This window comes from Alexandromys fortis, unplaced genomic scaffold (assembly GCF_014885135.2).
Source record: "Alexandromys fortis isolate MF-2015 unplaced genomic scaffold, M_Fortis_MF-2015_v1.1 scaffold_157, whole genome shotgun sequence".
NCBI lineage: Eukaryota > Metazoa > Chordata > Mammalia > Rodentia > Cricetidae > Alexandromys > Alexandromys fortis.
Genome location: NW_026068041.1, coordinates 84,526 through 97,961, shown reverse-complemented (window position 1 = coordinate 97,961; position 13,436 = coordinate 84,526). Strand labels below are relative to the sequence as shown.

Below are 13,436 nucleotides of genomic sequence, written 5' to 3'. Positions count from 1 at the left end.
CCATTATTTGAGATCCATGTGATTAAACAGGTCCTTCAGCTGTCTCATTTTCACTTGAGATGACATGTAGATTCATTTGAGGGTGGGTGGATGGTGTATGTGTGTGTATACACATGTGTGTGAGGGTGTAGCATCTAGTATCTTCTGTTATTTTTCTATCTTTCTTTCTTTCTTTCTTTCTTTTTTCTCATCCTTCCTTTCTTCCTCTTCTTTCTTTTTTCCTCTCTCTCTTTTCCTTCCTTCCTTCCTTCCTTTCTTCCTTCCCTCCCTCCCTCCCTCCCTCCCTCCCTCCCTCCCTCCCTCCTTCTTTTTCTTTCAAGGCAGGCTCTCTTCCTGAGCCTGGAGCTCATGAATACCTGGTCCATGAACCCCAGAGACTCCTGCCGGTCTCTGTCATCAGCCGGGCAGATGCACACCGCTGTGCCCAGCTTCTGCGTGGCTGCTGACTGCAGCCAGGTCCCCTTGCTTGCACACTTCACCCACTGAGTCATCCCGACTCCCTCATAGGTTTCTGGAACAAGTGATATCCTCACGGCAAAGACTTTAAACATTCAGTTCTTGTTCGGTAACCTATGATTCATTAGTCTTGCCCTTCAGGAGGTTACAAGGAGACAGCAGACATGGATACTCAGCCCGGTGTAACAATACAGCTGCCCTGAGCCTGGCCCTGCCTCTGTCACCCTGACCCGAGGTCCTTCACTTCTACCCCCCTGCTCCAGGCATCCCCTACCTTCCCTGCCCTCCTCCAGACCTAGGACTCCTCTTCCCTACTCCCTGTTCTCCCCCCAAGCCTCCCCCTTCTCCCCTTGGATGCCCCTAGGCCTCTGGCCCCAGTCCAGCCATCTCTCCCCACAGGTGGGCAACCTGGGCCTCCTCTTCATGCTCCTCTTCTTCATCTATGCCGCCTTGGGAGTGGAGCTCTTTGGGAAGCTGGGTGAGTGATGCCTAGGCCGGGCTCCTCAGCCTGCCACCCAAGGCCCTTGTGCGGGGGAGATGCTTCAGTAGCAGGATTCTCATCAAACCCGCTCTTAGCATGGGGTATTTGCTGAGGCCTGGCTCATGAGCGTTCATCAGACCTGTGTGGTGGAGTTCTGGGGGAGCCTCCATCCTCTGCTCCCAGCCACTGCCTGTCCTGAACCAGGGCTACCCCAATAACATAGCCCAGTCCTGCATATCAAGTCAGTTCCAGAAATCAGGGCTCCCTGAGGGGCTGACCCTCACCTCACCCCACTACCTCTCTCAGGAGCTGACTATTGGATAGAAGAGCCACCTGCTCCTAAGACTGAGCCCCCAGCCAGCGCACCACTTCCTTGAGCCTCAGTTGTCCCATCCGTAGGCTGGGCACAGTCCACATGCACATGGTTGCAGGGGATATTTTGAGAGGATGCTGAGGGGTGGCGGCTTGGGGTACTGTTGGTGGACAAGCTGACCACCTCTCCCTCTCAGTCTGCAACGATGAGAACCCATGTGAGGGCATGAGCCGGCACGCTACCTTCGAGAACTTCGGCATGGCCTTCCTGACGCTCTTCCAGGTCTCCACGGGCGATAACTGGAATGGAATCATGAAGGTATTCATGGGCCAGCTTTGGGGGGGGCGGTCAGGTAATTTCAAGTCCTGGATGCATGGTGGTATGACTGATCCAGACATACCCAGTATGCACACCCATCATCCTACTGTGCACAGGAGGAGAGTCAGGGACCAGAGACGTCCAGAACCTCCCTGACTCCAGAGAGTCCTGTTCAGGTCAGGCAGGACCTTCCTGGGCTGGCCTGAAAAGCAACAATGGGTGCCTGAGAAAGCATGCTTCTTCGCAGATTTGCTAGGGGCTCTGAGAGGTGGGATCAGCCCCAGTAGGGCATGAAAAGGGCCAGGTTAGGGCCCTAGGGACTTGGCTGAAGCTAAGGGAAGCTCAGGCTACTATGGGTATGAAGGCAATGAAGGCTACTAGAACTCTGGAGGGGGATTAATCTAGGCCCCTTGGTGTGCGTGAGTGCGTGTGCGCGTGCATGTGTGTATGTGTGTGTGCGTGCAGGCATGCGTGCGTGCATGTGTGTCCTCTGTGCTATGGAGGTGGAGTGTGTGGCAGGGCAGGTGTGGTGGATGGCATTGACCCTGCGTGTGGCATCCCTGTGGTAGGACACTCTGCGAGACTGCACCCATGATGAGCGCAGCTGCCTCAGCAGCCTGCAGTTCGTGTCGCCGCTGTACTTTGTGAGCTTTGTGCTCACGGCTCAGTTCGTGCTCATCAACGTGGTGGTTGCTGTGCTCATGAAACACCTGGACGATAGCAACAAGGAGGCCCAGGAGGACGCGGAGATGGATGCTGAAATCGAGCTGGAGATGGCCCATGGCCTGGGCCCTGGCCCTAGCCCCGGCCCGTGTCCCTGTCCTGGCCCGAGGCTGCCCACTAACTCACCAGGAGCCCCCAGTCGTGGATCAGGAGGGCCGGGCGTTGGGGGTGACACCGAGGGTCACCTGTGCCGGCACTGCTACTCTCCAGCCCAGGTGGGCAGGGGCTGAGAGGTGAATGGGGCTCAAAGGGCAGGCGCCACGGGGCCAGCTGGGCAGCTGGGCTTGGAGGTGCCCTATCTTTTGGGGTCCCTCTGTGTTCAGCTCTAAGATAGGGTGATCCCAGGCTGTGGGCACAGAGAACGGGAGGGCAGCTCTGCCATACCCACCCCAAAGTCCAGGGACCCAGCCGATAATCCCACCTGTCGCCACCCTGCCCCGTCCGCCTAGGAGACCCTGTGGCTGGACAGCGTCTCTTTAATCATCAAGGACTCCTTGGAGGGGGAGCTGACCATCATTGACAACCTGTCTGGCTCCATCTTCCACCACTACTCCTCACCTGCTGGCTGTGACAAGTGTCACCATGACAAGCAAGAGGTACTGGCAGCCTCAGAGGAGCTGGCTCCCGGGAGTCACCTGGGAGTGAGGTGTTGAGGGACGTTGTGGCTCTAGGCCCCTAGCAACATGCTGGTCCCACTGGTCATAGTGGTTTGTCTGTGAAGTGTGGCCCTGTGGTGTCGCCTAGAGAGCCCACCTCAGCACCTGGATATAAAAAGTGTTCAGAAGCTGCTCGTCCTTGTGTCCCCTCTGGGGCATTTTGTCCTCTGTGATCCAAGAAAGGGTCCCTGGTGCCTCTTCTTCCCTAGTGACTGTGGTCCCCCTGAGTGTCTCAATACTTCTCTTGGGCCTCCTCTCAGAGGCAGCTCATCCCCACCCTGCTCAGGCGCCATCTCTCAGGCAGGCTATTCCCAAGAGCTCCTCCTATATACCCCATCCTCCACACGGTGCTCCGGGGCTCAGCCCATGCTGTTCTATAGGATTAGGGCTGTGGGGTCATCCCCAAGAGCCTTGGGCAGGAGCTGAACATGGAGGTTACTCAACTTTCCTGCCCCATGTCAGTCTAGCCAGTCTTGCAGGGACATGCAGTAGAAGTAGCCCTCACAGCCCTCAGAGAAGCCATGCCCAGCCCAGCTCTAAGGACTCTTGGTCTGGGGCAAGTGGACAACAGAGCTCCGTAGCTCGCTGTACCGTGTCTTCTTTTGTGTTCAGACACCAAGGTGGGCCACTCAGACCTGGTTTCTATTGGGAGTGGCCCCTGTGCCATCATGTGTCCCCCAGGCTGGGATCCTACACAGAGTGTGCCCACCATCCATGCCCAGCAGGCCTGCGAACCACTCTGACCACTGCCCCATGTCCTTTCAGGGACCTGTTGCTCAGCGCTCCAGGCCCAGGCTGCCCCATTCCAGCCCCAGGGTGACCCGAGGCCACCACCTCCCCCTGCAGGTGCAGCTGGCTGAGACAGAGGCCTTCTCCCTGAACTCAGACAGGTCCTCGTCCATCCTGCTGGGGGATGACCTGAGTCTTGAGGACCCCACAGCCTGCCCACAGGGCCCCAAGGAGAGCAAGGTAGGTGGCCAGGAGTTCCTTACATTTTTCTCCATGTGCGATGCCAGTTTATCTGGCCAGGTTGGGCTCAGGTGGGTACAGTCTAGGTAACTGAGGCCACACCTTCTGTCAGACACAGCAGCAAGTTTCAGGCTGGGATAGCGGGAGCCCATCCGCCTCAGAGTAGACTTTGGGTGGCTCTCAAGGAACTTGCAGAGCTGAGAAAGTCGGCAAAGAGACGCTACAACCCTCTGCTCCATGTACAAGACCCCGGGCAGCAGCCAGAAATGAACTCCTCTCCCTAAGTATGAATGTGGAAACTGAGTTCTGGCAAAGGCAGGGGTTCATGTAATGTTCTGCTCCGATGCCTTCAGCCTGAGCGACCACTACATTGAGTTAGCATTTGGTTATAGGTGTGAAGAAGAGCCCATGCTGTCTCAAGGCCATTAGAGTCAGGAAGGGAGAAGCCAGGGGAACCACAGCTGCCCAGGAGCATCCAAGAGGGCTTCCTAGAGGTCAGGACCTTCCACTTGAGGACTGGAAGGTGGTGACTGCTGGTCAGGTGGAGGAGGCGAGAGGAAGGGCTTCCGAGGTAGGGATGGGGATAGCTATATAGGAACCCTGCCTCTGTCTCCCTCAATACCACCTACCTCCCTTGCCTGCAGGGTGAGCTAGAGCCTCCGGAGGAGCCCTTGCAGGCAGGAGATCTGGATGAATGCTTTTTCCCCTTTGCCAGTGCGCCAGTGTCTGCAGGCCCAGAGAGCCTGCAGTGTGAGATGGAGGCCATCCCGTTCAATCCCGTCCAGTCCTGGCTCAAACACGAGAGCAGCCAAGGTGAGGGTTTCAGCCCTGCCAGCTCCCCACACCCTGATCCTAAGCATCTGCTGCATGAGGGAGGCGGTAGAGGTTCCCCACACCATAAAGAAGCGAGTGGGGTTCTGAGAATTAGAGACTCAGGCCTGCTACACTGGTAGCAAAGGAGCGGTCGATGAGCTAATGCTAGCTGAAGCCTGGCCTGAAGGAAGCGACACGCTGAATTTCCTGTGTTCAGTGATGAAAAGGGAGCCAGGTTGCTGCCCACAGCTTTTATTATCAAGCAGAAGGAAGGCTCACAGATTATTGAGGTGGAATAGAGAATAATCTGAGGGGGACACAATGACCAGAAGCCTGGTGTTTTCAATGGCCCTTTGATAAAGAATTCTACCCCAAACCTCCTTTCACAGCTGGTTTGTGTCTTGAGATATAGCAAGGGACTGAGCTGGCTTGCCTGTCACTTGTGCCTCCCTCTTGGAAGATGACAAGGATCTGGGTGGCATCACGGGTTGGGTGGGGGGAAGGGGAGACAGTCTAACACAAGAGTGACCCCCTCACACCCCAAACTCACCCCAAGATGTCTTCTGGGATGGCTGGGTGACCGGCTTTTCCATGGACCCTCTGTAAAGCCAGTGACTTCTACTGGGCATGATGGCTGGGGTGCCAGAACCCCAAATTCCCTGATCTCAAAACCTGAGCCCTTGGTCTGCCCCCAGGCTTGTTCTGATGGAGTGTTCAGTTAACTGTTTATTTGAACATTCCTTCAGTGAGTCGGCAACCTACCAGGACACAGCCTATACAGCTGCCTGGTGACTAGTCACATATTCTGAACCTCACATTCTTCCTTCATTTTGTGAGGTTCAGAGGGGACTGTAGGCGGAGCTGCTGGAGCTGGCATACAAACGTCTGCCTTGCCTCAGGCTCCTCCAACCTGGCCTTGTCCCTTTCTATCCACAGTGGAGCAGAACAGGCCCACCCAGCAGCTTCTATACCATCAACACAGGGCCTGGCATAGACCTGAGACTCGACCCTGCGTTGTCCAGGAGGAGGCCCCAGGCTTGACTTAGCCATGTGGAGTTGTCAGGGTCCAAAGGATAATGAGTTTCAGTGATTGAATACCTACTATGTGCATGGTGCTGGGCCAGGTGTTCCATACCTGCTGATATTCCCCACGTCCCTCCTCTTGTGTCTGTTCTCACTGCTGTGACCAGGTGCCTGGTGAAATCAACTTAAGGAAGTGCTTATTTTGGCCCATAGTTCAAGGGTCCAGTCCGTCATGGCGGGGAAGGCACGACAGCAGGAACAGGCAGCAGGTCACATGGCTTCCACAGGCAGGAAGCAGAGCGAGAGATGGATGCTGGTGCTCAGCTCACTTTCTCCCTTGCGTTCATCCCAGGACCCCAGCCTGTGGGATGGCACCACCCACAGTGAGGGTGGGTCTTGTCACCTCAACCCAATCTAGACACTTCTTCACAGACATGCTCAGAGTGAAACCGAGGCTTTGAGTTGGAGACTTGCCCAGAGTCTTCTCACAGTCGTTGTTGAGTTGCTCACGTGAGAGCTGGTGCTCTATGCCTGCCTCCTGGGCTGTTCCCAGCACCTCCACTTCCTTCCCTGCAGCATCGAGTCCCTTCTCCCCGGATGCCTCCAGCCCTCTCCTGCAGATGCCTGCTGAGTTCTTCCACCCTGCTGTGTCTGCCAGCCAGAAGGGACAGGAACCGGGCATGAGTACAGGGACCCTGCCCAAGATCGCCCTTCAGGGCTCCTGGGCATCCCTGAGGTCTCCGAGTGTCAATTGCACCCTCTTGCGTCAGGTACAGGCACCTCCTGGACTCTGAAGAGCCACGGGTGATGCGTGGGGAGGGGAAGGGAAAGAACAGAAAAAAAAAGCCACGGCAGCTGAGTCTGGGAAAGTTGGGGAACCTCTGAGACTTGAGAGGTGACACCAAAGATGTGTATGAGTAAGACCAGCTCCTGAGGAGCCCCAAGGTTGTTGAGATGACTGAAACAGGGGTCCTAGCTCGCGATGAGGGGAAAGAATGGCATTGAGGGGGCTTTGTGGGGTGACACAGTGCTGGGGTCAGGGACCATGCTTTGAGTGCTCTTGGTGAGTGGTAGGGGTGTCATTGCTAGACTGCTTGTAGACTGTAAATTGCTTGACTGCAGACGGGCAGGTTGGGAAGTGGGAAGTCTTGGCTGTATGGTCGTCTGTATCAGGATGGCTGGAGCCACAGCCCACATGCCAGCTGGGCACAGAGGGCCTCTGGAGCACGAAACAAAAATCCACCAGCACATTTGGTGGGCCATGTGTGATCCCATACAATAGTAGAGGTTGGCCTGCAGGCTTCCTAATAATCACTTAGTGAGACACGGTTAATCTCCAGTTTCACCAGGCTGTGCTCTGCAGCAGGCAATGGACCGACTTCTTGCCTCCCAAGCAGTTCAGGGTTTAAAGTGTGTGTGTGTGTGTGTGTGTGTGTATGTGTGTGTGTATTGTGTGTGTGTGTGTGTGTGCAGAGCAAATGAGTGCTGGAGTATAATCTGTGGGGAGGTGAGGGGTGGCTGGGAGAGCGAGCAAAGGCTGGAGGCTTACCTAGGAGAGAGGATGGAGCAGCTGGTACGAGCAGGGCCATGGGGGAGCTGGTGGAAGGGCTTGTGAAGAAGGGACAGGTGGCGGAAGTGATGCTGGAGATGTGGGTGGCTGCGAGTCAGCTGGGAACTATACCAGGGAAGGTCTTGTCACTGGACACTGGGACTAGGAAAGATGGCTCAGGCTGCCCCGAGGGGACAGAGAGCCTGTTTGACATTCGCTGTAACTGCCCTGAGAGGTCCCAGGGACGGGTGACATGGCAGAAGGGATGCGGTGGGATCCTGGATATGTTGAGAAGGGAAGCATCCTGGGTCCCCATCATCAGACTGTCCACTAAGGACCAGGGGAAGATGATTCAGGGAGCCTCATCCCTTCTTACCTCCTTGCAGGCTACTGTCAGTGACACATCACTGGATGCCAGCCCTAGCAGCTCAGCGGGCAGCCTGCAGACCACATTGGAGGACAGTCTGACACTGAGTGACAGTCCCCGGCATGCCCTGGGACCGCCGGTCCAGGTGCCAGGGCCATGTGCTGGCCTGTCACCGGCCACCCGGCGCCGCCTCAGCCTAAGGGGCCGTGGCTTGTTTAGTCTGCGTGGGTTGAGAGCCCATCAGCGCAGCCACAGCAGCGGGGGCTCCACCAGTCCTGGGTGCACCCACCACGACTCCATGGACCCCTCTGATGAGGAGGGCCGCGGGGGTGCAAGCGGTGGGGGTGCAGGCAGTGAGCACTCCGAGACCCTCAGCAGCCTGTCGCTCACGTCTCTCTTCTGTCCACCACCCACGCTGCCACCCCCGGGCCTCACCCCCGCCAGGAAGTTCAGCAGTACCAGCAGCCTAGCTGCTGGACCTGGCCGTCCTGGCACCACAGTCTCAGCCCGCGGCCTGGCCAGGAGCCCATCATGGGCTGCAGACCGCAGCAAGGACCCACCAGGTCAGGCCCAGCTGGCCTCAGGCTTGGGTTCCTCAGCACCTGAGCCACAGCCACCTCCTGGGAAGCTGGAGTCAACCGATGCTGCAAGCAAGAGGAAAAGATGAGGGGCCGCAGGGGCTGCGGGGGACCTGCCAGCTGCTGTCCGCCCGCCTGCCCCATCTTGCCTTCTTTTACCTCAGGAGCCAGGGAGCAGACAGCAATACTTTGTCCACACCTGGGAGTGGCATAGGGGCCAGCCAGCGCCGGGCCACTGGGCAGGCGACTGAGGAGGGTCTGGGTTAGCTGAGGCTCAGATGTGTGGCCCCATCCGTGGCCCTTCCAGTGTATATGCAGATATATACATATATATATAGAGACAGACATATATTTATTTATTTTTTTTACGGAGAGCTTATGAATTCCAGAAAGTGCTAAAGTTGAGGGTGCAGGCCAGGGCCCAGATGGGGGTCTCGTCTGTTGATTAGGACACAGGCCTGCACAGCACAGACGCTCCTGCTGTGGCTTCGGTGGCTGTAGTTTCGGGTATCTCCCTCAGTTGAGAGCAGCTTGGGAGGATGTTCAGGGCCCAGGAGACAGAAGAGAAGCAATTCAGGGTGCACTTTTTTTCCCTTTTAAAGAGGAGATGCTGCTAAGATCCCCAGCCTCTACCCACACGTCGGGGTGTCAGTCTTGTCCCTCTGTCGTGTTGTTGTGAAGTCTTTTGTAGACACTCTTGACACACAGACTTTCTTAGTTAGCCAGTTAGATGTTCTCTTTAGAAAAACTGGGCGGGGGGGGGATTTTAGTCTTATTTCTTAGAGCAGGGTTGGGGAACAGGGCATTTCTGAAGCTGGGCAGGGGGCTCAGGATTTGGGTCAACTTTTGACTTCTGTGAGTACTTGGGGTGGGGAGGGGCAAATCAGCCCCTCAGGAAGGCAGTAAACAGGAATAATTCATGCAAGAGAGAGGACAGGTGAAGGGGTCCCCGGACTGGCTTGGTCCACAAAGATTCCCCGAGCTTGGGTTGTCAGTTACACGAGAACTTTCTATTTTTTGTCCTCCATGAAGGCCTCAAATTGCAGCAGCTCCTGGGGATTACGGTCACTCGCCCTAATCAACCCCACCCCTGCCCCAGGAGTGTTTAGGGTAGCAACAAATCTAAAGGGGTCTCTGAGCACCTGCCTAAAGCCTGGCTCCAGCCTTTCCCCACCCCAGCACCCTTAGCTTCACCGAGTTACCCGGACATTCACATCCTCCGACTCCTGCTTACCCTTGGGTATGTCTCACTGTCTCAAGCTGCACGTCGGGTCTCCCGTGGTAGTGCTTTCCGGAGGAGTTCAGGATGGGTAGGGGTTTTTTTTTTTTTTTTTTTTATTGGAATGGTTACCCATTTATCTTAAAAAAAACTTACTCTGTATTGAGCCCTTGACTTTCACAGGCTCAGCTCTTAAGTGGGTGGGTTTACAATCAGCCTGAAGAAGGGCGGGGCCTGCTGCTGCGGGTGGCCTACTGACAAGGGCTGTGATGTGGGGTGCTCAGCCACATGGCTGAGGGTTGCTGTGGGTCCTGCTAAGAGCATGTGCATCTCTTGTCCCTGCTCCCAGATTCTGACTTCACAGAAGTGGGCTTCTAGCCAGGCTAGTGAGCAGCAGCTGTGTTTGTAGGCTCTGGGGTGTCCCCATCTGGCACAGGGACCCTGGGATCAGGGCGCTGTGAGGAAGCGAAGAGGAGAGGATGTTGAGGGGTACTGCCTGCCAAGTGCTTAGAGGCGAGGAGGAGGAAAGTGGTTGTTAAACTCACTTTACACATGAGTAAACTGAGGCTCTGGGTGAGTGCAGCAAAGATCCCGGGTCACCTGTGAAGGGCACTTGGACTGTGCACACACAGCCGTGGTTGAAGGGAAGGTGACTCCAGGAGCCCAGTGTGGAGTTGACTGGGGTAGAGAGGGCTGGGTCAGGCCCATGGTCTTCAGGCTTTACAACGGTGGTGTTTGATAGCATCTTCCACCTTCTGCTTTCTGGGTACAATGTCATCTTCAGGCTGCCTCTGTGTGCGTGTGTGCTTATGCGGCTCTTCACAGCCAGCTTTCCCCCTGCCGTGCCTCTGAGGCTGGGTGCAGATGTTCAGGCATCTATACCTTCACGCTGAACTGTGTGACCCCAGAGCAGGCAGATGTGTTGAAGGCTGTTTTAGGGAAATGACAAGGTCTATGCAAGGGCTGTAGCTAGGTATGGCAGGGCATCTAGAGAGAATGATTTGCTGAGCCCAGAAGCACAGACACTACCCAGGGTGGGTTTTTCCTAGGACCAATCCCAGGTATCTGGCCTAGTGTCTGTGAGTGGGGAGTCAGGGGCCAGGAAAGGTGTGAGCTGCTGGCAAGATGGGTTGTTAATGGGCAAGGATTGGGCGGGCACCCCTTCTTCAACACTGTGGCTTGAGGCTGTGGCCTCAGGCTGAGCCTGTCCATCACCAAAGCACAAACTCTCCCAATCCACATGGGCCTGGATGTGAGGAGAATGGGAACGCAGGTGCCAGTGCCTGGAAGCTGTCAATTTGCCAGGCTGTGTGGTGTGGGGGTGGAGGGCACACAGCATCTGTAGAAAAGGATCTGGAGCCAGACGGAGCCTGCCCTGCCTTCTTGCTATCTCCTGCTCTGGTCCAGGCAGTCCCGCTGAGGAGGATGAACCGTGAGCAGTACTCACCCATCTGCTTGTCCCCAATATTTCTCCTAGACTCACAGCTCCCAGGGTCACCTCCAGCCCCTTTTGCTACTCTGTGTAAGGGCTTGGGGTCTTAGAAGCTGCTGTTTAACCCAGACACACATACTCTTCTTTTTCTTTTTGTCATTGTGCAATAATCAGTGTCCCTAGCAGAGTTGGGGCCCGAGGGGAGGCAGAGGCCACCTCGTCCTGCAAGCCCCCAGCCCGGCTCTGCTGCCGTGACTCTAACTTCCTTCTGGTCACTGTACAGTTTCTACAGTTTCTACAGTGTGAATGAACTTCCCTCTTAGTTGCTGAAGGCGCTGGTCCCTGCTGGCCCAGATGGCCCGGGCATAGAGAAACCAAGCCGTACCGCCAGCCAGCGTTGTTTTGAATAAAACCCCAGAAACTTACGGAGGACTTTCTCCATGTCTCTGCTCTTCCTTCCCTGCAGGGTTGGGATCATGCTGGTCCTCTGCCTCCCCGACCCCGCCAAGGGAAGCGTGATAATGTCTTCATCCTGCAGCTGTGGGGTCTGGGTTTTGGGGGGATTCAGAGACCCTGTGGAAGGATCCCCTTGTATTCAGGGTCTGGGTGGACCTTCAGGGCTGGGAATGAGGCGGGGAGAGGTCAAGCTGCTTACCCTCGACACTACAGCCTGAATTCATAGACCTGGTACTACGAGGGCTCACGGCTCCAAAGCACAAAAACCCAACTCAAACGGGCTTAGAAGCAAAAGATAGGGGCTGGAGCAACGGCTCAGAGGGAAGGAGTGCCTGCTGCTTGTCTTGGTCCCTGTCCTATTGCTGTGACCACGGCAACTCTTACAAAGGAGAGGGTTTAGCTAGGGCTGGCTTACAGTTCAGAGGGTTAGCTCATTGTTTTCATGGTGGGTAGCCTGGCAGCATGCAGGCAGACATGGTGCTGGAGAAGGAGCTGAGAGCTCTACATCTGGATATTCAGGCAGCAGGAAAAGAGAGTGACCCTGGGCCTGGTTTGGGGCTGTTGAAACCACAAAGCCCGCCCCCAGTGATACACTTCCTCCCATAAGACCACAGCCCCTAATCATTCTCAGGCATCTCCCTGATGATCAAGCATTCAAATACATGAGCCTATGGGCGCCATTCTTATTTGGACCATGACACTGCTCTTGCAGAAGTCTGCGGTTCAGTTCCCAGCATGCAAGTCATGTGGCTCACTGCCGCGCGCACTGCGGGTCCCGGTCTGTGCTCTATGTGCTAGACCCCAGTTTGCGAGCTTCGGGCAAGAGGCTGGAGGTTGAGAACACAGAACTTTTAACACTGATACCAAAGCCCCTCTTTATTAGCACCATGTAGGCTTAAATACACTGCAGTCATTGGCCAACAGGTGAAAATCCCATCCTCTGATCCTCTAAGCTAGGCACAGCTTCTAGTAACTTTAATTAGAAGGTTCTAGGAGGGAAGAGCAGCTGAAGGCCAGGACTCATTAGTCCCAACAGCTCACAACTGCCTATGACTCCAGTTCCAGGGGATCCACCACCTCCTTCTGGCCTGTGTAGGTTCCTGCATGCTTGTGGTACACAGAAACTCACGCAGTTGCACATACGCACACATTAAAAAAATCTTTAAGAAGAAGAAAAGAGCAGAAGAAAAGAGAAGCAAGAAGGACACAGATGGAAATAACTTAGTGGTTCAAAGTTTTAAGAATTCCAGATGTAGTGTTGGCTTCAGGCGTTGCTGGATCAAAGGCTCTGGTCAAGTCTCTAGGACATGGTCTTTCTGCCTCCTGACTGCTGTTTCTGTGTTTGTTTCTTCCTCTCTGAGGCTATGGGTTGTCACACCATTCCCCAGCCCTGCTCCACCAAGGCCCCCTACCTACCTGGCCTGTCACAGCCCTGAAACAACACCCTGGCTCCTTTCTTCCTTGTCCCCTGCTGCCCTTCTTCCAGCTCTTCTCTCCTGGTAGCCCTCTCTGCCCCTTGAGTTCCGTGTTCCAGACTTCAGGGAGACCTCTTAGAATGAGTGCAGGGCTTTCTGATTCTTGGCTGTCTGATATTTGTGGGTGCTACCATGTTCCAATAGCATTTGAGTGTTGGGAATTCACTCCCAAGGTTTTCTCCTCTGTTTGTTTCTGAGCCCTGGAGGGTAGCTCTGGGCTGGGTCAGGTGAGAGTCATAGATGGAGTCTGTATGGGTAGATGGATGGATGGATGACGTGATGAAGGAAGGAAGAACAAGCAGGGATAAGAGATGTGGCTGCCTGGCTGGGGGCATGGTAGTGGCAACATACCTAGGTTCAGGGCCAGTACTTCAGGTAGCAATGGCAGTGTGGATGGAGGGGAGACGGAGGAACTGGCTAGTTGAAGCAGAACAGTGGCTAGGTTGAGTGGACAGTAGACCTGTAGGAGAGCCTGCTGTGACTTCTTTTGTTGAGGTCCCAGAGTGGGGTCGGGGACAGAGAGGATCACTGTGTCACTGGCCACACTGTCCCTCCACCCGCCCCCTCCCATGTTCCTTTTGGCTCCAAATCATCTCCAGGCCTCCACT

The 13,436-nt window shown here is 55.5% G+C and overlaps 1 protein-coding gene across 1 annotated transcript in view; it reads left to right on the top strand.

Moving 5' to 3' along the window:
* Window positions 1-8,335, top strand: part of Cacna1i (calcium voltage-gated channel subunit alpha1 I) — a 96,526-nt gene extending 88,191 nt beyond the window's left edge. The window contains exons 29-36 of the mRNA XM_050165686.1: window positions 856-934; window positions 1,447-1,568; window positions 2,138-2,506; window positions 2,741-2,887; window positions 3,794-3,916; window positions 4,561-4,729; window positions 6,329-6,522; window positions 7,688-8,335. Coding sequence (XP_050021643.1) covers window positions 856-934; window positions 1,447-1,568; window positions 2,138-2,506; window positions 2,741-2,887; window positions 3,794-3,916; window positions 4,561-4,729; window positions 6,329-6,522; window positions 7,688-8,335 — 1,851 coding nt within the window. The remainder of the gene's footprint in view (window positions 1-855; window positions 935-1,446; window positions 1,569-2,137; window positions 2,507-2,740; window positions 2,888-3,793; window positions 3,917-4,560; window positions 4,730-6,328; window positions 6,523-7,687) is intronic.
* The last annotated feature ends 5,101 nt before the right edge of the window (window positions 8,336-13,436 follow it).